The sequence below is a fragment of the Bubalus bubalis genome, chromosome 5 (assembly GCF_019923935.1).
Source record: "Bubalus bubalis isolate 160015118507 breed Murrah chromosome 5, NDDB_SH_1, whole genome shotgun sequence".
NCBI lineage: Eukaryota > Metazoa > Chordata > Mammalia > Artiodactyla > Bovidae > Bubalus > Bubalus bubalis.
In genome coordinates, this window is record NC_059161.1 from 124,923,081 (window position 1) to 124,948,772 (window position 25,692).

Here is a 25,692-nt window from a genome sequence, read left to right on the forward strand (position 1 = left end):
GTATGTTTCTGCCTAAACCTGCTGGACCACGAGGGTACCTTATCCTGCACCCGCCCCTGCTCTGCCCTCTGTCTCTTTCCCCATCGCCCCAGTGGCTGGCACCTCTGCCCGAGTCCTGGGCATCTGGCAGGGGGTGGGGGGTGGGGATGGGACCACACTGCTGAGGTCCCACATGGCCCTGCTGGTCCTCCATGCCCCCCTCCTCTGAGCCCTGACCCCTTCCTTCCCTGCACATTCTGCAGGGAACGTGAGGCTCTGGCTGAGACCCAAAGCCCTACTTAGCACCAACCTGACCCCCAGGAAGCTCCCCAGAGCACAGAGCCTCCTGGAAGTCTTCTTGAGGCTGGGAGAGGGGAGTTGCCCTGTGACCCAGACACCTGTGGCTTATATAAGCTGTTCCGGTCCTAAGGATCCAGGCTCTTCTTACCAGAGATAAGAGTAGGTTGAGTTGGGGGTAGAGGAGGGGCTGGGACCAGTGCCAGGAGGGGAGAACTGCAAACTAGGGCAGTACCTGCAAGGCAGAAACTGATGGAGCCGGATGGGGGTGGGGACTGCCCTTGGCCCCGGGAGCCCCAGGCGGAGCCCCGAGTGGCAGACGGGGCCTAGGAGTCCCTGAGCCAGTCTGCTGGGTCTCATCAGTAAGGGGAGTGGCCCGTCATTTCCTGGGCACCAGGGCTGGTTTGTGAGAGGGGGCAGGTGGAGGGCCTCACCCTCTTGGTTCTCTGTAGTGGGTTTCCTTTGATGAGAGGCTGGGACACTGTGGGTGCCCAAGCGTGGAGGCCCTACCCCTCACCCACCTCCAGCCTGAGGGTGCCTGGGGTGGAGGCAGGGAGAGCAGGCCTTCCTCGTGGTTGTCCTATTTGGGCATTTTTAAAGGACTTTTTTCTGAGTATCTCCTGTGCAGCCCCCAACTTCCAGGAAAATGGGGAAGAGGCAAGCAGCAGTAATCGCTGGCACCCCCTTACGTGATCGCCAAGCTTTTAAGGCTCTGGCCTCAGGGGAGACCAATGACAGGCCTGGGGAACTGGGCTCCTGAAGATGCCTCGCGGCGGCCTCCAGAAAGAAGGGGAGGGTGACGATGGTGCTGCATTTACTGCTGGGGTCCCCCCATGAGGGCTGTGGGCAGGGGCCTGGGCCTACAGATCTGGGCAGGGGGCTGTGAGGTGGCCCCCTGGGACCCCTCGCTTTTCTAACCCGGGAGGTGAGAGATTAGGAGAAACGAGGAGAAAGGGCCTGGTAGCATGGGAGCCTCCAGATGTGGGGACGCCCCAGGCCTCCTGTGAGGTGTAACCGGACCCCTGTGAGTTCCGGACACGGGGCATCTGCGGTCCTAACCCCAGCCTGTTCCTCCACCTCCCAGGGCCCAGCCCCTATACTTAAGGCCCCACACCTGGGCCTCAGGACAGGCCCGGGGCCATGGCCTTCACAGACCTGCTGGACGCCCTGGGTGGCGTGGGTCGCTTCCAGCTCGTCTCCACGGCCCTGCTGCTGCTTCCCTGCAGCCTGCTGGCCTGTCACAACTTCCTGCAGAACTTCACGGCCGCCGTGCCCCCCCACCACTGCCAGAGCCCCGCCAACCACAGTGCAGCCGCTGTCTACGGCTCGGGGGCCTGGCTGAGAGCCACCATACCCCTGGACCCGCTCGGGCTCCCCGAGCCATGCCAGCGCTTCACACGGCCTCAGTGGGCCCTCCTGAGCCCCAACGCCTCTGTCCACGGGGCAGCCACGGAGGGCTGCAAGGACGGCTGGGTGTACGACCGCAGTGTCTTCCCGTCCACCATCGTGACAGAGGTCAGGTGGGGCCAGGGGCTGCGGGGTTTGTGGGGGCTGCACCCCAGGTCGAGGCTGGAGCATCCCTCCCTCCCCCGCAGTGGGACCTGGTGTGTGAGGCCCGCACCCTCCGCGACCTGGCTCAGTCCGTCTACATGGCCGGGGTGCTGGCAGGCGCCGCTGTGTTTGGCAGCCTTGCAGACAGGTGAGCCTTTGGGGGTGAGGGTTTCCCCAGTCTGTTCATTAACTTTTCTTTATTAAAGTTTATTTTAAATTAAAATTTAAAATAATATGTATTTTAATGTATTTAATATGTATTTAAACTATGTATTTTAAAGTAGATATATGTATTATATAATTTATTATGATACATATAATACATTCATATGGTTCAAGATTCCAGAAGGTACAAATGGGTATGTAGGCCAGCGTTCTCCCCTCTGCCCTGCACTCCAGTAATTCCTCTAGGGCAGCCTGGTTTCTGTGTATCTCGCAGAGATGTTTTATGATTTTATACAATCCAAGGCTGGGTGAGCTGCAGTCCATGGAGTCGCAAAGAGTCGGGCACGACTGGGCGACTGAACAACAATCCAAGAGAGCACGCACGTGTGCTCCATCCCCCTTTTTCATACAAACGCTGGCACAGCCCACACATGCTTCTCTATCAAGATTTTATTTCACTTCATTCGTGGCCTCTGCGTGTTGCTTCAGACAGCTATCCCATCATCCAGGCTGCACCCCACTGTGTGGGTGAGCCACTGCTGACCATAAGGGCCCCTGAGGGTACAGAGACGCCCCGAAGCACAGCGCACACCGCGGCTCTGATGGAGTTGGCATCCTTCCCTCCTCCATCCTCTTTCCCTTCCCTCCCTGCTTCGCCTCCCCTTCTCTCTCTCTCCCTCACTCCTCTCCCCGCCCCACAGCCCCTCCTCTCAATCTTCAGGTTCTGGGGTCTCCAGGACTGCAGACCCACACCCTGGACTGTGCTGTGTGCCTCAGCCGCCTCGTGGGTGGCCCTGTCGTAGCCCCTGTCGCCCTGTGTCATGACACATTGGGTCTTTCTCTGTATGAGCCTGTATCTTATGCATAGTGTCTTCTTTGTCACCAGCCCCTAGCTCAGACCTACCCCTTAGAGGTCATCAATGGACATCTGTGCAACAGATTCAATGAATGAATGATGGAATGAATGAATGTAACATGCGGTGTGTGAAAAAGAAATGCTGCCCACCTGGTCAAGCTGGGGCTACAGCCCTGGACCCTCACTTACAAATGGGGCAATGCCAAGGCCCTGCTTCCCTGGCCTTGGACTCCTTTATGGTATAACAAGCCCCACCTCACCCTGGCCCCCCCAAAATGACCAATTCAAATGAAGACTGGCCCCTGGGGTCCTGCTCCTATCGGCCTGGGCCCCCTCAAGGGCTTGCCCCCCATGAGTTCTGGTTCAAGGGCTACTCCCTGCCAGGAAGTCACTCAGGGGACCCTCTCATAACCTTCTGCACCAGCTTCTGGGCCTCTGCAGAATCTCTGCCTTACCCCAAATCCTGGGAGAGTGGGGGCTTGGTCAGGAGCTAGAATTCTCCTTGAGTGAAAGAACGAAGGCGGGAAGGTGTCTCTTCATCCCCAAGCTCCTTCCACACTGTGTTCTCCCTCCCTGGCCTCTGTCAGGGCCTGGGCCCCAGCGAGTGCGCTTCTCTTAGGATGAGTGGCTTTCAAATTGGGGGGTAGGGGGTGGGGGTAAGTAGCTTCCTCTCACCCTCCCTCCATGACAGCCATTGGGGAAGCTGCTGCCGCCTCGGAACCCTAACCTGGGCCCATGGCCGGGCTCAGGCTGGGCCGCAAGGCCCCCCTGGTCTGGTCATACCTGCAGCTGGCAGTTTCGGGGGCGGCCACGGCGTACTTCAGCTCCTTTGGGACCTACTGCTTCTGCCGGTTCCTGATGGGCATGACCTTCTCCGGCATCATCCTAAATTCGCTCTCTCTGGGTGAGTCCAGCCATGGAGGGGACTGGAGGGGAGGGGGCTGGCAGGGGCAGGAGGGCAGTGGCAGCCCCACTGGTGGGCCTCTTTCCCATTTCCTTGTTGTGGGATTCTCATCCGGTGACCTCAACTCACAGCCTCCCACCAGGGTTCTCAGGAGACCTGGGTTCTCAGCGGAGCCTGCCAGCAGTGAGCTGGGAACCCTGGGTTGCAATTTGCATGTCTGCGAGCTGAGAGGGCTGGGTTCCCTTCTTGTGTGAATTAGTCAGCAATAACCACTTACTAAGGACCTACTGTGTGCCAGGCTTCTGTGGGGCTTAGTGTGGGGACGTGGAAACGAGGTGAGACACAGGGTCCCCAGGGTGGGTGGCAGGCATCCCGAGAGTATATGGATCCAAAAGAGGTGAGGCTTCCCCTTGGGGCCGCTGGCGGCCTGGCTTCCTGGGTGCCAGGTGGGAATGTCCCCACCCCACACTGACAGGCTCAGTCATCACTCCAGGCTGGTTCCAGTGGCTGTGGCAGAGAGCCGTGTGCGCAGAGGAAGCCCACCCTGGACGCAGGCCTGCCCCCTGCCTCTAATTACTTGGTTTCTTGGGGTCTTTTATCCCAGGGTAGTGGGGAATCTTGGGCCTGGAGAACTAGAATGCTCCAGGTCACACTCTGGTCACCTCTCCTCCCCACATCCGGACATTGAAGGGTGCTGAGGTCACGGTGGGACCTCAGCAAACCCCAGCCCACCTGCCTCATCCTTCAGGGTGGGTGTCCAGCCATGGCTCGTGGAATCTAAAGGCAGAAACAGGAGAAGGAAATGGCAACCCACTCCAGTAATCTTGCCTGGAAAACACCATGGACAGAGGAGCCTGGCAGGATACAGTCTGTGGGATCACAAGAGTCAGACACGACTTAGCGACTAAACCATCCACCACTACAAAGTGAATATATGCCTAAAGATAATATGTGAAAAGGATATTTGCCATATACTAGCTAGTTTTTTGGTGGGAGGGTGGGAGTCAAGGAAGACTTGGGGTTATTTTTTCATCAACTTCCATTTTATACTTATTTATAATGGTCATTATTTTTACTAATACTGTAAAACTATGAAAATGAATAAAATACTAAAAGTTTCATATAGCCAAGAATTTATAATATGACTTTATTTTATATGATAATATGAATTAAAACATGTATCTGCCAAAAAAAAATAATAAAGGCAGAAACAGTCGTCCCAAATCCATCTCCTGCTAGAATCACCTGTATAATACACATGCCTACACACACACACACACACACACACACACCCCATATACACACATCCTAACATACACACATGCACACTTCTAACCACAACACACACCCCTGCACAATATATAATGTGTATATTGTATGCACAATTGTGTACACCTCTACACATACACACACACCATAACACACACGCATATACACATACTCCTACATACAGACACACACACGTGCTCCTAACCATTACACACACACCATACACACTCCTAACCACAAGACATGCACCATATACACACATCCCTACACACACACACACGAACACACACACACACACACTACTAGGTGTGGGAGGTGGAGAACAAGTAGTTCCTGCTGTGTAGAGCCCATGTTCTCCTGCAAGAAGACAGATAAACAACACAAATAAGCGAACTGCATAGTGTGTTAGAAGGTGATAAGAGCTACGGAGGGAAACTAAAGCCCACAAAGGGGATGAGAGCGGCCAGGCGAGGGGGCAGGGCGGTGGCGGCCTGAGGCGGAGAGAGCCTGCAGTTTTATTGGCTCAGGGCAGGGCTGGCTGAGAAGGGGTCACTTTGACCAAAGCTTGAGGGAGGTGAGGGAAGGGGACCTGTGGCCACTGGGGGAGAACATTCCAGACAAAGGCCCTGAGGCAAGAGTGTGTCTAGTGGACTCAAGAGCAAGGAGGTCCTCGTGGCTGGACAGAGCGGAAGTGGGTGACAAGCAGGGCTGGGGTGACGGCCGCAGATCCTTAGACCTGGGCCTTGAAGGACGTTGGCTTTGACTCTGAGTGAGGCAGGAGCCTCTGGAGGGTCCTGAGCTGAGGACAGGCCTGACTTGGTCCCACTTGGCATCAGCCACGACCCCTCAGGCTGCCATGCGGCTCGAGGACAGGAACCGGAAGTCCGGTCTGAGGCTCATCCGGTCACCTGGCAAGAGGCGAGGCTGGAGTGAGCCGGGGTTAGCACAGGGGGAGGCAGGAAGGCTCAGTTAGGCTCTGAGGTTCTGCAGGGAGAAGTCACAGGGCTTGTCAATGGACTGGACACACGAGCTGGCTGCTGCCTGAAAGCAGCATCCTCTTCCGTTTATTCTGGTTGCTTCGTGAGAGTGTGCCTGCTCTATGTCATCAGGCCCCCACGGATGGACATTTAAATTGTTTCCAAGCTTTGCTATTTGCAAAAAATCATGTAATTAAGAGGGGCTTCCCTGGTGGCTCAGATGATAAAGAATCTGCTTACACGGCAAGAGACCTGGGTTCGTTCAATCCCTGGGTCAGGAAAATCCCCTGGAGAAGGGAATGGCAACCCATTACAGTATTCTTGCCCAGAGAATTCCATGGACAGAGGAGCCTGGCGGGCTATATATAGTCCACGAGGTCACAAAGAGTTGGACACGACTGAGCAACTAACACAGACAAACACACATGCAATTGAGAGTCATTATATTCCCTTTTCGACCAACAGTTCACAGCCTTTGCCCGTTTTTCCTTTTGGCGTGTTAGTTGTTTTCCTATTGATCTGTAAGAATTCTTCCCAGATTAGGGAAAGTCACCCTTTGACTATTATTTGAAATGGTATTTTTTTTTTTCCTGTCTTTTTTGCTGAAGTTATGACTCTGCTTACAATGGGTATTTTTTTTTTAAGCAGAGACTTCTTATTTTTATGAAGCTCTTTGTTGGTCTTCCCTTTTGTTGTTTCTGGGTTTTGTGACATTCTTGGAAAAGCCTTTCCTGACTCTAAGATTGAAAAGACATCTAGCATGGTTTCTTCTAATATTGTTATGCTTTTATTGTTATGTTTAGCTCCTTTTAACATGTATGTATTTATTTTCGGCTGTGCTGGGTCTTTGTTGCTGCACAGGGACTTTCTCTAGTTTTGGGCGATGCTCTAGTTGCAGCGTGCAGGCTTCTCACTGCATTGACTCCTCTTATTGAGGAGCAAAGGCTCTAGGCTCAGGCTTCAGCAGTTGTGGTGCGCAGGCTTAGTTGCCCCATGGCATGTAGAATCTTCCTGGACCAGGAATCGAACCCGCGTCCCCTCCCTTGCAAGATGGATTCCTAACCCTGGACCACCAGGGAAGCCCTACATGAAGCTCTTTAGTCCACCTGGCATTTGTCTAAGGGTAAGGACTGAGGTTGGGACATCTTTGTCCGTGCTCATGCCTCTCTGGAATGATTTCCAGTGGCCACAGAGTCATTCTAAAGGATGGGGGAGGCTTGAATTAAGCACCCACGTGAGCAACAAGCCCCACTGAGTCTGGCGTGGTTTTCTCCGCAGTCGTGGAGTGGATGCCCACCCGGGGCCGGACCGTGGCAGGGATCTTGCTGGGGTACTCGTTCACCTCGGGTCAGCTCATCCTGGCGGGCGTGGCGTACCTGATCCGCCCTTGGCGGTGGCTGCAGTTTGTGGTCTCTGTCCCCTTCCTCGTCTTTTTCCTCTACTCTTGGTACGTTCTGAGCAGAGAGGGCTGGGGCAGAGTGCACCTGTATAGCCAGGCCCTCACCTGTCCCTGGGGGAGCCTTGGGGTGGGCAGTGACTGGAATTTGGGGGACGTGGTGGGGATGTGCAGAAGTGAGGACATGGGCTCACGAGGACCATGCATGGCTGTGGGCAGGTTCAGGATAGAACCCCTTACATTACTGAGGGGCTCCAGAACACACCGAGAGCTTTGCCTTCATCAGCTCCTTTGCACCTCACAACAACCCCAGGGAATTTTATAGGAGGAGGACTGAGGCAGCCCAGGTGGATCCATGACTTCTTCAAAGCCACATACTGGGAGAGACTGGGATTGACATACACATACTACTGTATATAAGTTAGGGCTTCCTGGTGGTTCAGATGGTAAGGAATATGCTTGCAGTGCAGGAGACCCAGCTTCAATCCCTGGGTCAGGAAGAGTCCCTGGAGAAAGGAATGGCTACCCACTCCAGTATTCATATCTGGAGAATTCTATAGACAGAGGAGCCTGGCAGGCTACAGTCCATGGGATTGCAAAGAGTTGGATACAACTGAGCAACACACTTTCATTTTTTTTTTCATATATAAAGTAGATAACCAATAAGGACCTACTATATAGCATAGAGAACTCTACGCAGTACTCTATAATGACCTATATAGGAAGAGAATCTAGGAAAGAGGGGATTTAGGTATATGTATGACTGTTTCACTTTGCTGTTACAGCAGAGAGTAGCACATTATAAATCAACTGTACTCCAGCAAAAACTTTAAGAAAAAAATAAAATTAACTACAACAAACAACCAAAGTAAAACAAATAAAAAAGCCATTTACTGGGGTCAGAACCAGTCTCAAAACCAGATCTGTGGACACCTGAAGGCCCATGTCATCTCTGAATACACTGCAGAGATTCTCTGAGAGATGTGCTACAAGAAAGAGAGGCTGCGTGTCCCCCAGTTTTCCTGATTCTGCCGACAGCAAGGGTTTTTCCTTTTTTCTGGGGTCTGTAAGGTGAAAGAGGGTGTGCTCTGGTTTGAGGAATGGCATGAGTGCCACTCTGCCCATTCAGTGCCCCAGTGGCCATCACAGGCCATTATAGTGGCCATTTCAGCGCCACTCATTCTCCATCCTTCTCTTGGTCCCAGGTGGCTGCCAGAGTCATCTCGATGGCTCCTCCTTCATGGCAAGACCCAGGTAGCTCTGAAGAACCTGCGGAAGGTGGCTGCGATGAACGGGAGAAAGGAGGAAGGGGAAAGGCTGACCAAGGAGGTAGGCAGGTCTGCTGCAAGTTAGGGGAGCACCAGTTTTCAGTCTTGCTGTCAGCCTCAAGATGTGCTAGGATTTGGTGACTTGCCAGGACTCATCATCCAGGTGAACAGGCTGAGAATAAATAGAGTGGGAAGAGCTCCAGAGGGACGAAGATGTTTAACCACAGAATGGCTCTGTGATCTGGGGTAGATCATTTCACTGTTTCATTCATCAGTCTGTCCATCCATGGGATGGGGAAATAACCCATTCACATTTAGCCAAAAATTCAAAAAAATAAAATAAAAATCCTAAGATGAAATTATCAAATAATCAATAATAAAAGTACCATTTACTATGCATACCATTTTTGATAAGATAGCTATCATTTATTATAAATAAATACATTTATCGAGCCAGTTGCTTGGTACTGTGCTAAGGGTTTTCCGTACACAATCTCATTTAATGCCTCACTTTTTTCTTGTTGGCTGCTCTGCGCAGCTTGCGGGATCTCAGTTACCAACCAGAGACTGAACAGGGGCCATGGCAGTGAAAGCGCCAAGTCCTAATCACCAAACCACCAGGGGATTTCCTAATGCCTCACCTTTAAAGATGAGGAATCTGATGTTTGGATTACCAAGTCACCCAACCCTTTGGATCCAGAGGGAACAGGCAGGGAAATAATAACTTAGGCAATCTGCTTAAGAAAACACAATAGGAGGTGGCAGAACCCCTGGGAACCTGCCTTCTTAACCACCAGCTGAGACTGTCTGAGTTGACGCCAGGAGTGGGGCCTGAGGGTGCCCCTGATTATTTCAGCCTAATCAGTGGGCAGCCCAGGAGCCCTGAGACTCAGGTTGGAGGCTCTGCTTCACCTCAAAGTCCTGGAACCAGCATTGGGAGGAGACAAGGGTCAACCATCCTGCCAGGGCTCTCGACCTTGGCCCTCCCCTGGGAATAGGATCGCAGATCCCGCCTTCCCCTGATCGGACTTTCCTTGCCCAGGTGGTGAGCTCCTACATCCAGAGTGAGTTTGCAACTGGTCGCCCCTCCAACTCAGTCTTGGACCTCTTCCGAACCCCAGCCATCCGTAAAGTCACGTGCTGTCTCATGGTGGTCTGGTAGGTATTGGGCTCCTGTCCAGGACTTTGACCCAAGGCCAGGACACGCCAGTGTCCCCACTGACAAACTCTCAAATACTTAATGCAATGCACAGAAGGGCCTTGTGAAGTCAGTCCTGTTCCCCATTCTTTTTCCCATGTCTTCTGAGCGTCCAGGGTCCTCTGGGCCCCTGCTGGTTGCTAAGACCTAATGTCGTGCATAAGATACCCCTGCTGACCAAGGGAACCCACATCTGGAGATGGGTCTTACCCAGCTGGGGGCACCGACTGAAAGCCAGGCAACTTGAATAAAATACACCTGGTTGCATCCTGATATGCCTCCAGGGGATTCTGGGAAGTTCCCCACTCTGGCAAAGCACTTATGTCTCTGTGCCCTGCAAACGTGGGGTTGTGCCCCACACTGAGCATTCAGAGGGCTTCTGCCCCAAAAGTGCTGCCTATGAGGCCGTTCTGGGCCTGGGCAGCCAGGGAGCTCCTCAGGACCCAGGTTCTGGGAAGACTTTCAGCTGGGGCGCTCACGTCTTCACAGGCCACTCCTTATATTCCCCACTTTCTAATCCCCGGTTGAGCAAATGCGTTATTAAGCAAAGGATATGAATGGAAACCAGTTAATTTTTGACTGGGTGTCCCTCAGCCCTCTCAACAATCACTTTAGTTTTCATATACTGTATTACTTTCATGTTGCTATGTAACAAATGACCATAACAGCTGAAAACAATACCATTTTTTTTTCATTAATTGAGTTTCTTTAATGAAATATTAATGATACAGAAGTACATTTGAAGTCTTAGGAAATACCCAGGTTCAATAAACTAACAATGTCTTTTAAGCAACAATTTCCCCCTTTTAAAAATTTATTTATTTTTTTAATTGAAGGATAATTGCTTTACAGAATTTTGTTGTTTTCTGTCAAATATCAACATGAATCAGCCATATATATATATATATACGTATGTCCTGTCCCTCTTGAACCGCCCTTAAAACAATACCATTTTTTAAAAGTTCATTTTGTTGAAGGATAGTTGGTTTACAGTGATTTACAATGGTTGTTAGTTTCTACTGTACAGCAAAGTGACTGTTATATTACATATATTTATACATTCTTTTTCATGTTCTTTTCCATTATGGTTTATCACAAGCTATTGAATATAGTTCCCTGTGCTATTCTGTAGGACCTTGTTGTTTATCCATCCTATATGTAACAGTTTGGATCTGCTATTCCTAAACTCCCAGTCCAACCTTCCCCTCTTCTCTTCCCTCATGGCAACCACAAGTCTGTTCCCTACATCTGTGAGTCTGTTTCTATTTCAGAGATAAGTTCCTTTGTGTCATGTTTTAAATTCCACACAATATCCATTTATGAGCTCATAGTTGTGTAGGTCAGAAGTCCAGGCACATATGGTTGAGTTCTCTCTTCAGGATTTTCTTACAAGGCTGAAATGAAGATGGTGGGCAGGCTGCATGGGAAGAATTCACGTTCAGATTCATTCAAAGTGCTGGCTGCGTTCAGTTCTTTGTTGTTGTGGGACTGACATGTTCATTTCTCCACTAGTTGTTAGCCAAGGGCCACTCCAGGAGTTGGTGATGGACAGGGAGGCCTGGTGTGCTGCGATTCATGGGGTCACAAAGAGTCGGACACGACTGAGAGACTGACCTGAACTCTCAAGTCATTGAGGCCGTTTATATTCTTGCCATATGGCCACCTCCATCTCAAAGAAGAATTTTCATCACAGCAAATCCTTCTCACATTTCGAGTCTCTGACTTCCCCACCTTTGACCTCTATATCCAGAATTAAAGGATTTCTATGACTAGGTCAGGTTCACCCAGAAAAATCTGTCATTTTTCTCTCTTATTTTTTAAACTGAAGTACATAGCTGATTTACAATGTTATGTTAGTTTCAGGAGTACAGCAAAGTGATTTAGTTATACATTATTTTTTTTTTTTAGATTCTTTTCCCTTATAGTTTATCACAAAATATTGAGTATAGTTCCCTGTGCTGTATAGTAGGTCTTTGTTGGTTATCTATTTTGTATATAGTAGGTATATATGTTAATTTCAAATTCTTCCGCTTTTCCCCATAAAAACTGTGAGTTTCTTTTCTGTCTGTGGGTCTTTCTGTTCCATATATGAACTCATTTGTATCATTTGGTAGATTCCACATATAAGTGATATCAAATGATATTTATCTTCCTCTGTCTTACTTCCCTTGATGTGATAAACTCTAGGTCCTTCCATGTTGCTGCAAATGGCATTATTTAATTCTTTTTTGTTGCTGAGTAATATTCCACTGTATAAATATACCACATCTTCTTTATTTTATTTAAAAAATTTTTATTTATTCATTCTTTTTTTTTTTTGGCTGCACTGAGTCTTCATTGCTGCAGTGGCCTTCTCCAGTTTCGGAGAGCTGGGGCTACTCTCTAGTTGCGGCACATGGCTTTCACTGCAGTGGCTTCTCTTGTTGTGGAGCACGGGCTCTAGGGCACACGGGCTTTAGTATGTGGCACACGGCCTCAGTTGCTCCACAGCATGTGGAATCTTCCTGGGCCAGGGATCGAACCCATGTCCCCTGCATTGGCAGGTGGATTCTTAACCAATGCACCACCAGGGAAGTCCTACCATTTCTTTATCCATTCACCTGTCCATGGACATTTCGGTTGCTTCCATGTCTTGTCTATTGTCGATAGTGCCCACAAGAATGACTGTCACCTTTTCCTGAAGTCTGTTCTCCTTTTCGCCATCTTCACTGACTCACACGGCTGGGGATAACCGGGAGGGATGGTAGGAGTTTCTCAGTAAGTGGTTTGGGGGCTGATGCTGGGCCCTGGTAGGAGAGAGCCCACTGCCACTTTCTCTTTCTCCACTTCCCCTCTCCCTACACTCCTGGGTCTGTGCCAGCATGTCCTGCAGAGAAATAAGACCTATGCAAGTGGGTCATTGAAAGGTTGTTGTTGAATCACACAAAGACACCGGGATTCTTGGCCCCTGGAGGAGAAGAATTCAATCCGGGGCCAGAGACGAGGCTTGATCACTCAGAGCTTTTGTGTAATAAAGTTTTATTAAAGTATAAAGGAGATAGAGAAAGCTTCTGACATAGGCATCAAAAGGGGGCAGAGAGTTACCCCCCTGCTAGTCTTCAGCTGGATGTTATATAGTCACTAGCAGTCTGTTAATGAAAGAAAGGAATGTCTTAAAATTCAGAATGGCACCAAGACCCTCACCCATAAGGTGCATTTTGGGATAATCTTGGCACCAAATTGTTTATCCTGGGCCATAAAATGATTAACTTGAATCTTGGAGAAGGACAGACCACCATACAAATAGTTTCATTTACATAGATTAGGGGAACAATATCTGAGTATAACATACTGGTGTGTCAAGTAGGTTCTGAGCCAAGAGGCGGAACCGACTTGAAGACAGAGTTTGGGGTAAATGCATAGCACATTAGCATAGCTTAAGACAAACATTTCCATTAAAAAAAGGCATTGGTTTTCTCTAGGTTTGAGAATAGTTAACTTCAGGTGAAACCAGGTGTCCTTATGGCAACACAGTATTTGTAGAGAAACCTCCTTTTAAATTTGTGTAGAGAAGGAAAAAAATATCGCTAGTTTGTTTCCTCCCGCCGCTTAAGAGAGATAAAAATGTCTGACACTTACAGGCTATTTCCTCCGTTTGGAGACCCCTGGGCCTTCCTGCCTGTTACCCTCTCATCATGAGGGCCCATCTCAAGCCCCTTCCTCAGGGACATTTTATTTTGTTTCCTGTCCAGAAAGTATCATAAAATACACATACCATAAACTTTAGCATCTTAACCATTTTGGGGGGCATGTCACGTGGAAAATGGGATCTTAGTTTCCAAGGATCAAATCTGTGCCCCCTGCAGTGGAAGTGTGGAATCTCTGCCACTGGACCACCAGGGGAGGCGCAGCATCCTAACCATTTGTAACTGGGCGGTTCAGCCGTGTTTCATACCTACCACACTGTTGTACCACCGTCAGCAGAACTCTTTTCATCTTTGGACACTGAAACTCTGTACTTATTAAACAATATCTCCTCCATTCCTGCTCCCCCTCAACCTCTGGCAACCAGCATTCCATGTCTGTGAACTTGACCACTCGAGGGGCCATCATACGATACTTACCTTTTTGTGAGTGGCTTATCTCGCTTAGTGTAATGTCCTCAAGATGCATTTGTGTTGTAGCATAGTCAGGGTTTCTGCCTTTTTCAGGCTCAGTCATTGCATGTGTAGACCACTTGCTGTTGATGGTCACCTGGCTTGCTTCCACATTTTGGCTATTGTAAATTGCACTGCTATGAACATGGATGTACAAGTAACTCTTCGAGACACTGTCTCAGGGACCTTGTAAGTTTCTGTGGAGACCCCAAGTGTTGGAACTCCAGGCCAGAGCAGTCAGTTTGGCTGTGAACCCCGAGATCTTAGCTCCCCAGCCAGGGATTGAAACCAGGGCACGTTAGTGAAAGAGCCGAGTCCTAGTCATTGGCCCACCGGGGATGTCCGTCCCTCCAATTCTTTTTTTTTTTTTTTTAAAGAATAACAAAAATATTTTACTAAAACATAGGATTTATAGAAGTTTCCAGACGAGCCATATAAAACGGTCACAGGCTTTTTCTTGAACCTCCCTCTAATTCTTGATGTCCTGTCCAAATCAGATCGGCCGCTGAAGCCTGGAGACGGAGGGGCTGGAATGGTGCTGGCTGGACTCAGGGTGGCTGGAAAGGGATGTGGATGGAGGAGCGTGGGCTCCAAGGCCAAAATCAGAGGCTTAGAAGACCAGGAGGGAGTGTCCTGCCAAGCCGGGGGATTTTCGCTCCCCGCTGATGTAGGCAGGTTCTGGGAATATTTTGATGGTAGAGCCAGCAGAGGAGTCCTATGCCGTTCACCCTTGGGTGCCCTCAGATCCAGGACAGTGAGCTCTGGGCTGAAGCAGGACCATTCTGCTTCCTCTTCCAGGTTCTCCAACTCCCTGGCTTACTACGGCCTGGCCATGGACCTGCAGAAGTTTGGGCTCAGCGTGTATCTGGTACAGGTCCTATTTGGCGTCATAGACATCCCGGCCATGCTGGTGGCCACCACCACCATGATTTACGTGGGCCGCCGGGCCACAGTGGCCTCCTTCCTCATCCTGGCCGGGCTCATGGTGATCTCGAACATGTTTGTGCCGGAAGGTGAGCTGCCTGCTTCTGCCTTTGGGATTGAGGGTTTGAGGGGCAACAGACACTGTGCAGGAACAAGGCTGAGGGATATTCTTCTGGATCTGGAAAGAAAGTGACTATAGACTACTGGAGTTTAGCACTAGGACCTAGTGACTCTGGAGAAGGCAATGGCACCCAATTCCAGCACTCTTGCCTGGAAAATCCCATGGACGGAGGAGCCTGGAAGGCTGCAGTCCATGGGGTCGCTAAGAGTCAGACACGACTGAGCGACTTCACTTTCACTTTTCACTTTCATGCATTGGAGAGGGAAATGGCAACCCCCTCCAGTGTTCTTGCCTGGAGAATCCCAGGGACAGGGGAGCTTGGTGGGCTGCCGTCTACGGGGTCACACAGAGTCGGACACGACTGAAGTGACTTAGCTGCAGCAGCAGGACCTAGTGACGGTACCGCAGTGGAGAATCTACAAAGGACATGAGTCTTCGCCCTCAGAGCGTTTACTGTCTTGCCAGAGAGATTAGAATGATGGATAAGAACACCAGGGCTGCCCTGGTGACTCAGATAGTAAAGAATCTGCCTGCAATGCACAAGACCTGGGTTTGATCCCTGGGTTGGGAAGATCCACTGCAGAGTGGAATGGCTATCCACTCCAGTATTCTTGCCTGGAGAATTCCATGGAGAGAGGAGCTTGGTGGCTATAGTCCATGGAGTCACAAAGAGTTGGACACAACTGAGCAACTAACACCGTCTCTTTTCACTTCACTAAGGTGAGCTGGAGAGACAGAGGGCGGGCTGGCATGTCCCCCTGGAGCCTGGCTAGGCACTTGAGGGTCTGAACTTCCACCAGCTGGATCTGAAACAGTGGTTTGCAAAGCTGGCTGCAATCATCACCAATCTGGAGACCTTTGAAAACTCCCAAAGCCCATGGGCTCCAGGCCAAGGCAACCAGTCTCAAAGAGAGGGACCCAAACCTCAGTATTTAGTCCAATGATCACAGCCTGAAGCCAGGCTTGCATATCAGAGGCCCAAGCAAAGCCAAGGGCCCAGCTGTGACCCCCAGTTCTGCCACCATGGCCTTGGGTGGGTTGTTTGATTTCTCTGTGCTTCAGTTCCTACCCTGAAGAATAGATGTGTGTGTGTGTGTGTGTGTGTGTGTGTGTTAGTTGCCCAATCATGTCTGACTTTTTGTGACCACCATGAACTATAGCCACCAGGCTCCTCTGTTCATGGGATTCTCCAGTCAAGAATACCGGAGTGGGTTGCCATCCCCTAGTCCAGGGCATCTTCCATTCCAGGGATTGAACCCAGGTCTCCTGCATTGCGGGCAGATTCTTTATTGTTCAATCTGAGAGGGAATGGTAGAATAGATAGATTATTACTATTGAAATTTTGACTTATTTTCTTCCAATCTTTTTTCCTATTCATAGATTTTATACTTGACATATTTGAGGTAAATATATACATAATACTATAAATAGGATTATATATGTATATACTGTACATAGTTATCTATATAAAACATATCTCTTTTCACTATTTGTTGTAACACAAATCTGCTTTTCTGCATTAATGCAAATGTTTCATGACCCTAATTTTTTATACTATTTAGTATTTAACCTGATTGGTGTTTTTCAACTCTAGCTGCACATCAGACTCCCCTGGGGGGTCTTTTAAAAATACCCAAACTTGAACCAGCCCCAGGAGGCTTTGATGTACTGGAGATGAAGCAGGGCGCAGGTGTGGGTGTTTATAAAATCTCCTCTCCTGATTCCAGCGTAGAGTGGGAGCTGCCCCCAATCCAGAGGATGTGCCATAATTTCTTTGACCATCACCCTGATGTTGGGCTTGTCATTGGAATTTTGCTGCATGATGAATAATGATGGTAACAGCAAACTTTCAATGACACTGAGCATTTTTTCCTCATTTTACAGATGAGGACAGGGAGGCTCAGAGAGGTTGAGTCACAGTGGCCAGGTCACCCAGCTGAGTCAGAGCTGGGGTTGGAACCCAGGCCTAACTCTGCAGCTTGGCCTGCCTCTCCAAAAGGACTGGTGACGGATGGAATAAAGCAGGAAGGAGGCAGAGGGCAGAGAAGGGCAGTGAGCAGGCTTCTGGGTCCTGGGACGTAGAAAGCCCCCCATCCTCCCCTCCAATGTTCTGCAACCGGAGCCTCTACCCCCAGGGCTCTGCCTCCTTGCTCCCTCTGCAGGTTCTGAGCCTCATCCACCCTCCTCCCCAGGAGTCCCTCCCCCTCCAGCCCCACCCTGCGGTGCCTCTCTGTTCCCCTTTTGGGCTTTGGGCTCCCCCTACAACTCTGTCCCCCTGTCCCCCAGATATGCAGAGCCTGCGCACGGCCCAGGCGGCACTGGGGAAAGGCTGCCTGGCCAGCTCCTTCATCTGTGTGTACCTGTTCACGGGAGAGCTGTACCCTACGGAGATCAGGTGGGGGCCTGGGGGCAGGTGAGGGGGTACGCAAGGGTGCTGGCCCCAAACAGGGAGGTCCTCACTCCAAGCTGACGCCTGCTGGGCTTGCTGAAGCAGGACCCGCTGTCTGTCCTGCTCTGCCCCCAATACCCAGGACCCGGCGCACTGGGCCCTCCGGGCGTCCAGGCCACAGCGGCTAACCCGGCCCCCCTGCTCCGACAGGCAGATGGGAATGGGCTTCACCTCGGTCAACGCCCGGCTTGGGGGCCTGGCGGCGCCGCTGCTCACCATGCTCGGGGAGTTCAGTGCCGTCCTGCCGCCCGTGGGCTTTGGGGCCCCCTCAATCCTGGCCGGGCTGGCCGTCTGCTTCCTGGCTGAGACGCGCGACGTGCCCCTGGTGGAGACCATCGAGGCGATGGAGAGGAGGTGAGGGGCCTCTGGGCACAGTCTGGGTGGGCAGCGGAGACAAGTGCAGGTCCTCCACATGCCGCTAACATGCGGTCTGATGGCAACAACAGAGCCCAAGAGACCAGCGTCCTGCCCGCCTCCATCTTTCCGCAGCAAATGGTGAAACGGAAATAAGAATAACCTATAGACCAGGAAAAATAGGACGACTTGAAGCGAAATGTGGCAGAGCAGTGGGGTGATGTTTAGCCAGAGGAAGAGGTGCCCCAGTTTGAAGCAGAGACCAGCCCACGAGGTTGTCCACCGGCTGTCCACTTTGGCTCTAAGCTTTCTGGCAGCAGAAAGGGAGACCCCTCATTGACAACTCTTTTTAGAGAGGACAAGGAACACCAGTTCCTCAGAGAAAAGGAAGTTTTTCTCAGCAGCTAGCACTGGAAGACGTGTCTCTAACATGTCTTCTCAGGGAGATCACTGTGTGAGCTGACAGGGATGTCCTTGACAATGTTTCTAAAATAAGAGCCAGAGGGGACTCGTGTGGCTTCTTGAGGCATTTCTCACCAACAAGGGCTCCGTGATGAGCCTTAGTTTTAGGGTGCCAGGAGACCTCTCTGGGTCCAGCTTGACGCCACAGCTGAACCATCTGTGCCCAGAGGCCTGTGTGCATGGACTGTGTTTGCATCCCTTCAAAATAAACCCCCATGAAATTTTCAGGAGCTCCAGTGGTTAGAACTCTGTGCTCCCACTGCGGGGGGCACAGGTTCAATCCCTGGTTGGGGAACTAAGATCCTGTAAGCCTTGCAGGATCCATAACCCAAACCATAGACATCCCATTTCTACCCTGAGCTGTGGACAAAGTCTGGATTCATATAGATCAAGGATATAGATCTTGACAAGTCCTGTCAATTCTACCTCCAAAATATATTTTGAATCTGTCCATCTCTCTCCACTTTCCTGGCCACCATCATCTTTTGTCTGAACAATCACAAAAACTTCAGATCCTCCCCTTCCCCTCTCCACTTTCCTCTCTACACAGGTGCTGGTGTGAAGGACTTATCCTATGAGTAGAATCACAGCATTCCTCTCCTCAGAACCCTTTCTTGGCTCTTTATTGCACTGAGGATAAAAATTGAAACCTTACAAACTCTCAGGATTTGGTCCCTGCCCACCCTCCCATGGTCGACCCCTGCCCACCACCAGGTGTCCCTGTCTGGGATGCTCTTCCTTCTGCTCTTAGCCCCTACTCATCCCACAGAACAGATGTAGATCCAGGTATCCCAGGGGCTGGTAAGTGTTTGTCAATAAGCCAGTCTGGAACCTGTTTGCAGGTGCTCTGAGATGTTGCCTGAGGGCCCCAGGTACTTGGAAGAGAAACTAAAGAAGTGTCCTTCCCTAATATGACAGAGAGAACCACTGTAATGGTCTGGCCTTGGCATTTTTTAAATCAGATTTTGCTTGCCCTGGCTATAGAAAAATCTGAGTAATGCCAAATGAAATTCTGATTTTAGGTAATATACTTTCCTTTGACCTTGCCAGGAACAATTAATTATGAAACAACAGTATGTTGTTACTGGCTATGAATCAACTGAATTTGGGGCACAATTTGCCCCAAATAATTTTGATTTTTATAGCAATTGACAACAAGCGATTCTTTCTCACAACGAACTACTGTTTGGGTCTGATCTAGCTGGTGCTGTCAGGAGTCCCCTCCTCCCAGGGGTGAGGAAGAGCTTGTGACGGCCGCAGTACGAGAAGTTCTCTTAAGCATGACAAAGTAGTCCCGTATTTTGTATTGCTTTTGTTGTTTATTTTTATAGTTGTATATATATATATATATGTATACACACATGCTTGTGTGATTTGGAACAATCTCAAACAAAAGTGCTAGTGTTGGAGAAAGAACTGTTCTTTTCTGAACCATATGGAGAACGTTGTTGAAATCTCTTTCAAATATGTTTATGTGTAATTTTTCCAAGGGTGTTCTCCTGCATGAGCACAATACAGCCACCACATACAGTCAGAAAGTTAATGTTGCTATGTGACTACCATTTCACCCTCAGACCTCATTCAAGTCCTCCCCAACCACGTCCTGCAGAGCAGGAGGGTCGGGTTCACAATCACAAGGGGCATTTAGTTGTCGCGTCTCTTTCAGGCTGGAGTAGGTCCTTTGCTCTTTGACTTCCAGCAATTACACAGGATTTTATATTTGGAAGCACTAATAAGACTCCACAAAGCACACTTATTTAAGGTTGTCATAATTCAAAGGATACAATATGGCAGGAGGAAGAAAATATAGGCTAACATCGGGAAGGGCCAGGGCACCCAGTGCACCTGCCAGGGTCCTCAGAGCCCCCAGGATGCCATTCATTCCCACATCACAAGCCATCAGGATATGGATCTCCATCTCAGGGAGGCCAAGCACAAGCTTGCTGAAGGGTCTTTTCCATTCCGTTGGTCATAGCCCAAACCAGCCTGTGTAATCTGGTAAGCCAGATGTAGACCACAAATCTATAATTTTCAATCAACAGTGTAGACAGGCTGGTAAGAGGCTGCCTCCAAGAGGAGATTTAGACTTGACCAGCATATTATAAATTATAGAAGCTAGTACCTGGGCTTCTTCAGTGGCCAGTCCAGGGTTCTTCTTGACTGTTCTTGTCCAACTAAACATGAGATGGCAACATCTGGACTTGCTCTGGTTTGTTGGGGAAGGAGAGGCAAGAGACAGCCTTTCTGATGAGACAGTCAAGTGGAGTTTCAGCCATTTAGACAATAAGAATTCAGAACTTCTCAGCCCCTCTCATTTTTCTGTTTCTAATCTCATCAGATAGTTATGAACGCCGGTCACAGGCCTAGGATGTTAAAGATTAAGGTGAAAAGAAAATGCCTGTTTCTAAAGTTCAAGTTGCTCATCCTCAAGATCCTTCATCCATCACGAGACCAGATACTGTTTCTGAGAGTATCTGAATGCCTGATGTGGTCCAGGGCTCAGCCCCAGTTGGGTAGACCCTAGTTTGTTGGAAAAAATAGCAAAAGAGCAGTCAACTAATCCTGCTTTTTTTTTTTTTAAAGGCCCTTTTATGTAAGAATAGAACATTCACAAAGAAGGAAATGCCAGTAGGAAGTAAACAGAGAAAAAATATCCACTTCAGTCATAATCAGAGAAATGCAAATAAAACCATATGATGTCCTGTTTTAAATATTCACTACGGAAACATTTTCAATGCAGGAGATGTACAGATAGCAAGGAGGAAACTCCTGCAAGCTTTCTGGAAGGTTCTTTGGCATTACTGACCATGAGTTGGAAAATTTTTCACAAGCTTCTAGGCAGCAATGACATTTCCAAGACTCTGCCCTAAAAAAATTAGCTGAAATGTGGACAAAGTTTATTTACAAGGATATTCATCATCATGCTTAATGTATCAGAAAAAAATGTCAACTCTCCAAATATCCAGCAATTTAGATAACCTATGATACACTGTGCACTAGTTAAATGTTGTGCTGACGAGGAGTTTTTAATGGCATGGGGAATGTTTACAATATGCTGTTAAACAGTGTGTTATAATTAGGATATTTTCCTAATTATCTCAAGAAATAGACACTCAAAAGAGAAAAAACGTATATGAAAATGGTGACCGTGGTTGTCTCAAAGTATAAGTGATATTTTATTTTTTTCTTGGCTGCTTTATATTTAGAATTTTTTTCTCCAAATTATCTGCATTGAGCAGGTTTTCTTTGGTAATCAAAGAGATGAGTCACACAGTGAAAAAAATTGTAAGAATTCAATTAGGCCATTTCCCATTTCCCAGGCCTAGAAGTGAGGGAAGGATCTGGGTGAAGCTGAAGCTCCCCTAAGCTTGTGAGGTGTCAGGAAAACCCGGAAGAGAGGTAGCCTGGCCTGAGAAAGTGCCAAAGGTCCAACCAGTGACCGTCCATGAAGCTCTTCCCACTGGTGGGGGGCATGGAGAGGTGAAGGGTGGAGAGAAAAGTTCAGCCTTTCAGCAGAGATCTGGTTTCCACCAAGGCCAAGGGCCAGGCTCTTGGTCAGCTAGGACCTCCGGCTGCCCTCCCACCCATAGTGAGTACCAGCTGCATGGCTGACCCAAGCATGTTTTTAATGCTTACCTTGAGAGTGTGGAGTCCTAATCATTGTGTGTGTGTGTGTGTGTATGTGTGTGTGTGTACTATATTTCAGATACTTATATGTATATTTTATACTGTATTTCAGATACTTAAAAAAAGAAGACCATTGATAATTCCCTGGGGGTCCAGTGGTTAGGACTCCACGCTTTCACTGCTATGCTCTGGGTTCAGTCCCTGGTCAGGGAACTAAGACTCTGCAAGCTGCGAGGCACGGCCCAAAAAAAAAAGACTATGGATTACATGAAGAGGCTGCCTCTGGTTGTCTTTGCTCATTTGATGAGTTTCAAAAATAACACTGAGCAAGCCTACCCATTGCAGCAGTTGAATGTGGAGAATGTCTGCCTCTGGGTTTTTAGGAATCATCTTTGAAAGGGAAGAGGAATCTATTAGACAGAACTGGAGAGAACCACCTCTCAATCCCCACCACAGGCACTTAGCAGACAAAACCAACAAGCTTCTGTCCCTCAATGACCCTGAGGGACAGAAGTCAGGAAAACGAGGCTTAATGGGCAGAAAAGAGAGATGCAGAACAGTAAAACGAGAAGAAAAATGTTTCTTTGTGATTATGTTAGGCCATGATCACACACACACAAAGGCTTAAACCATTGAACTAAAAGATCAGAAATAGAATAGGTAAGGATTAAAAATAAAAAAAAACACTGATGAAATGTTTTGAACAGGCAACAAGTTCTAAAAATGGAACCAGCTGAAACTGGACAGGAGAATCTGGCAAGCTATGTAAGACAAGAAGATAAGAAAAACTAAGTAGAAAAATAGACAGTTCTTAGTCTGTTCAAGAGGAGGATCAAATACACAGAAGGAGGTCAGAACACAAATCATTTCAAAGACCAGAGGGTTGAATAGGAAACAGCAGCAGAACTGGATGTGATCAGGGACAGGCAGCCCTGGGGACAGCCCTCGGGCTACTGGGAGGCTATTGCAGTATCCCTGCCCTCATCCTCACCTGACTCCTCCCTCCCTGCCTCCTGAACGACTGACCTCTACCTGGGCCAGGGCCCAGTCCCGGGGTCTCACTGGTGCCCCTGGTCCCTGGGCAAGCCTGGCCCAGCAGCAGAAAGTGGGCTGAGCCTGGTGCCCTGTTCACCAGCTGTGTGACCTGGGGTGTGTGTCTGGCCTCAGGTCCTCATCTGAAGACTCTGACTTGGCATCCTTTCCAAGTCTGGCTGATACCAGCCAGGCCAGCCCCTGGTAGCTGTGGACCTCAGGAGAGAGCGAGGGAGTGGACGGGACGGTGGGAGGCACCCGCTGAGGTTCCTCACAGGGACGAGAGGACGGGTCGCCTTCTTTGGGGACTTTGGGACAGCAAAGATACACCTCCTGTATGTGGAACAAATACACCCTTGCCCACGATGCTTGCAATCCCTGCCCCTCATCACCTCCTTTTAATGTCATTTGTCTTTTCATTTCAACAGAGTCAAAGAACGCCTGTCTAGGAAGGATGCAGAAGAGAAGGGTGAAGAAGTTTCTCTTCAGCAGCTGGGAGTCTCGCCCCTCAAGGAAACCATCTAAGCTGCCAACAGCCAGGCACTTGCTGGCAGCGCCCCAGCCAGTGTCCAGTTTCCTCCAGTTTCTCCTGGCGCTGATGGGGGCAAGACTGGCTGAGGACTAGGGTGACTCTGCAGAGCCATGAGAGAGAGCTGCCCTGACAGCAAGGCTGGGGCTGCTGGAGAAAACCAGCCAGCAGCGGCCCAGTGGCTTTGTGAAAGTAAAGAAAAGAGAAACTGTGCCCAGGGGCCCAAGAAGGCACTGTCTTCCTTTCCAATCCCGGACTCTGCCCCTTAAAATCCTCTCTGTTCATCCTTGTCCCACGTGGAAATGCCATGTCTTTGGAGGGTTAAGGTGATGTTTCTGCCCCCAGTTGTCCCTGGAGCAGCCCCTGCCTGCTGGGTTCCGGGAACTTCAGGACTCATTGCGCTCACTCATTTGGCATTAACTCTTTCCTGCCTTATATGATTAAAGCTCTTCCCTGGTGTGTGACTTGTATCTTCCCCTGGCAAATGTCTCCCCAGCAATGGGCCTGGGAGACAGTACAGTCTCAACACACAATTGATGAGTAAATGATGCAGCCAGACTCGGGCAATGGATAGAGACCTCCACCCATCACTGGCATTCCTAGCAACTCCACTTTGCAGAAATGGATTGTGGTTCGGTTTCCCAGGAGTCAGGCAGAAGATCGAGTCCCTGGTATGACACAGCACCCCTTGGAGCTCAGATCCAATATTAAATATATTTTGAAAGATTAGAGACAAGTTGGAGAAGGCAATGTCAGCCCACCCCAGTGTTCTAGCCTGGAGAATCACGTGGACAGAGGAGCCTGGCAGGCTGCAGTCCATAGGGTCAGAAAGAGTTGGACATCACTGAAGTGACTTAGCAGCAGAAAAAAGTACCACACAAATTCAAATTGCATTATTTTTATTATCTTAGTAAAAAAAAAAAAGAAGTAAATACTAAGACATTGTAATATTTTCGTGGGGTATTTCCATGGCGTATTGGAACAAATACAGAGGTGTAGAGATAACCTGTTTATCTCTCTTCTTTTAAATGATTTTTGCCACTGTTTTTTGAAGTTTTAGCAAACTACAGGTGGCACTCTGGGGGGCTCCGAAGAGCTCTGGTCCTTTATGTCTCAGCACAGAAAGAATTCAGTGAGAGTCAAAGTGATAGATAAGAAGTGATTTGTTAGAACAGGATGATTTTGAGGCTTACAAGCAGGAGGGGGAGAGGGTGCTGCCCTGAGAACCTAGCGAGCTACAGTTTTATAATCAAAAGAAGAGTGGGGAGGGGGAGAAGACTTTCTTTGTCTTTCTTGAGTAGACGTCATGCTTCCAACATCAGCTCCTCCTCCAGGTTGAGCAGGAGAGTTTTTTGTTGTTTCTACATGGTCAAGTCAGGACTGCAGAAATTATTTCAGGTCTCTGTAACAGTGAGTACTTCTCTGTAAATTATCATTTTTTATGTGTACAGAGAGTATGTCCTAGGGATCACTAACTTACTGAGTTCACAGGGAAGGATGTGGGTCTCATGCTGCCATTGTTTTAGTGTTCTGGAGCGTATTTCTTGCTTCTGTTACATCATTTTGTTGCTAAGCAAGCCTGCTTGGTTTTGTGGTTAAGCAAACCTGCTTTCTTGTGTAACTTAGAGCAGCCTCCTGTGTTTTTTTAAATTACAACCCCCTAGTGGGATTAACTATTTCATCACCTACCTTGTCCCTTACTCTGTCCTTAGGAATATGACACTATGGCAAGTTTGAAAGACAGAGTGAAACAATCAGCCAGGACCTCCACCCAACTCCACTCACCCTCATGATTAGTCATCTGTTGCTGCTTTACAAATCATCACAAAACCTGGGGGCTTAAACAAATGATCAGATCAGATCAGATCTGTCGCTCAGTCATGTCCGACTCTTTGCAACCCCATGAATCACAGCACGCCAGGCCTCCCTGTCCATCACCAACTCCTGGAGTTCACTCAGACTCACGTCCATCGAGTCAGTATGCCATCCAGCCATCTCATCCTCTGTCGTCTCCTTCTCCTCCTGCCCCCAATCCCTCCCAGCATCAGAGTCTTTTCCAATGAGTCAACCCTTCACGTGAGGTGGCCAAAGTACTGGAGTTTCAGCTTTAGCATCAGTCCTTCCAAAGAAATCCCAGGGCTGATCTCCTTCAGAATGGTCTGGTTGGATCTCCTTGCAGTCCAAGGGACTCTCAAGAG

The 25,692-nt window shown here is 49.1% G+C and overlaps 1 protein-coding gene across 1 annotated transcript; it reads left to right on the top strand.

The window, feature by feature from the left end:
• Positions 1-1,189: 1,189 nt before the first annotated feature.
• SLC22A20P (solute carrier family 22 member 20) lies at positions 1,190-24,316 on the top strand. Its single transcript, XM_044943698.2, has 10 exons — positions 1,190-1,791; positions 1,872-1,975; positions 3,598-3,752; positions 7,277-7,445; positions 8,600-8,723; positions 9,705-9,820; positions 14,795-15,009; positions 17,328-17,436; positions 17,641-17,844; positions 23,394-24,316. Exons 1-10 carry the CDS (start codon positions 1,417-1,419, stop codon positions 23,488-23,490), a joined length of 1,668 nt encoding a protein of 555 aa, XP_044799633.2. The 5' UTR covers positions 1,190-1,416; the 3' UTR covers positions 23,491-24,316.
• The last annotated feature ends 1,376 nt before the right edge of the window (positions 24,317-25,692 follow it).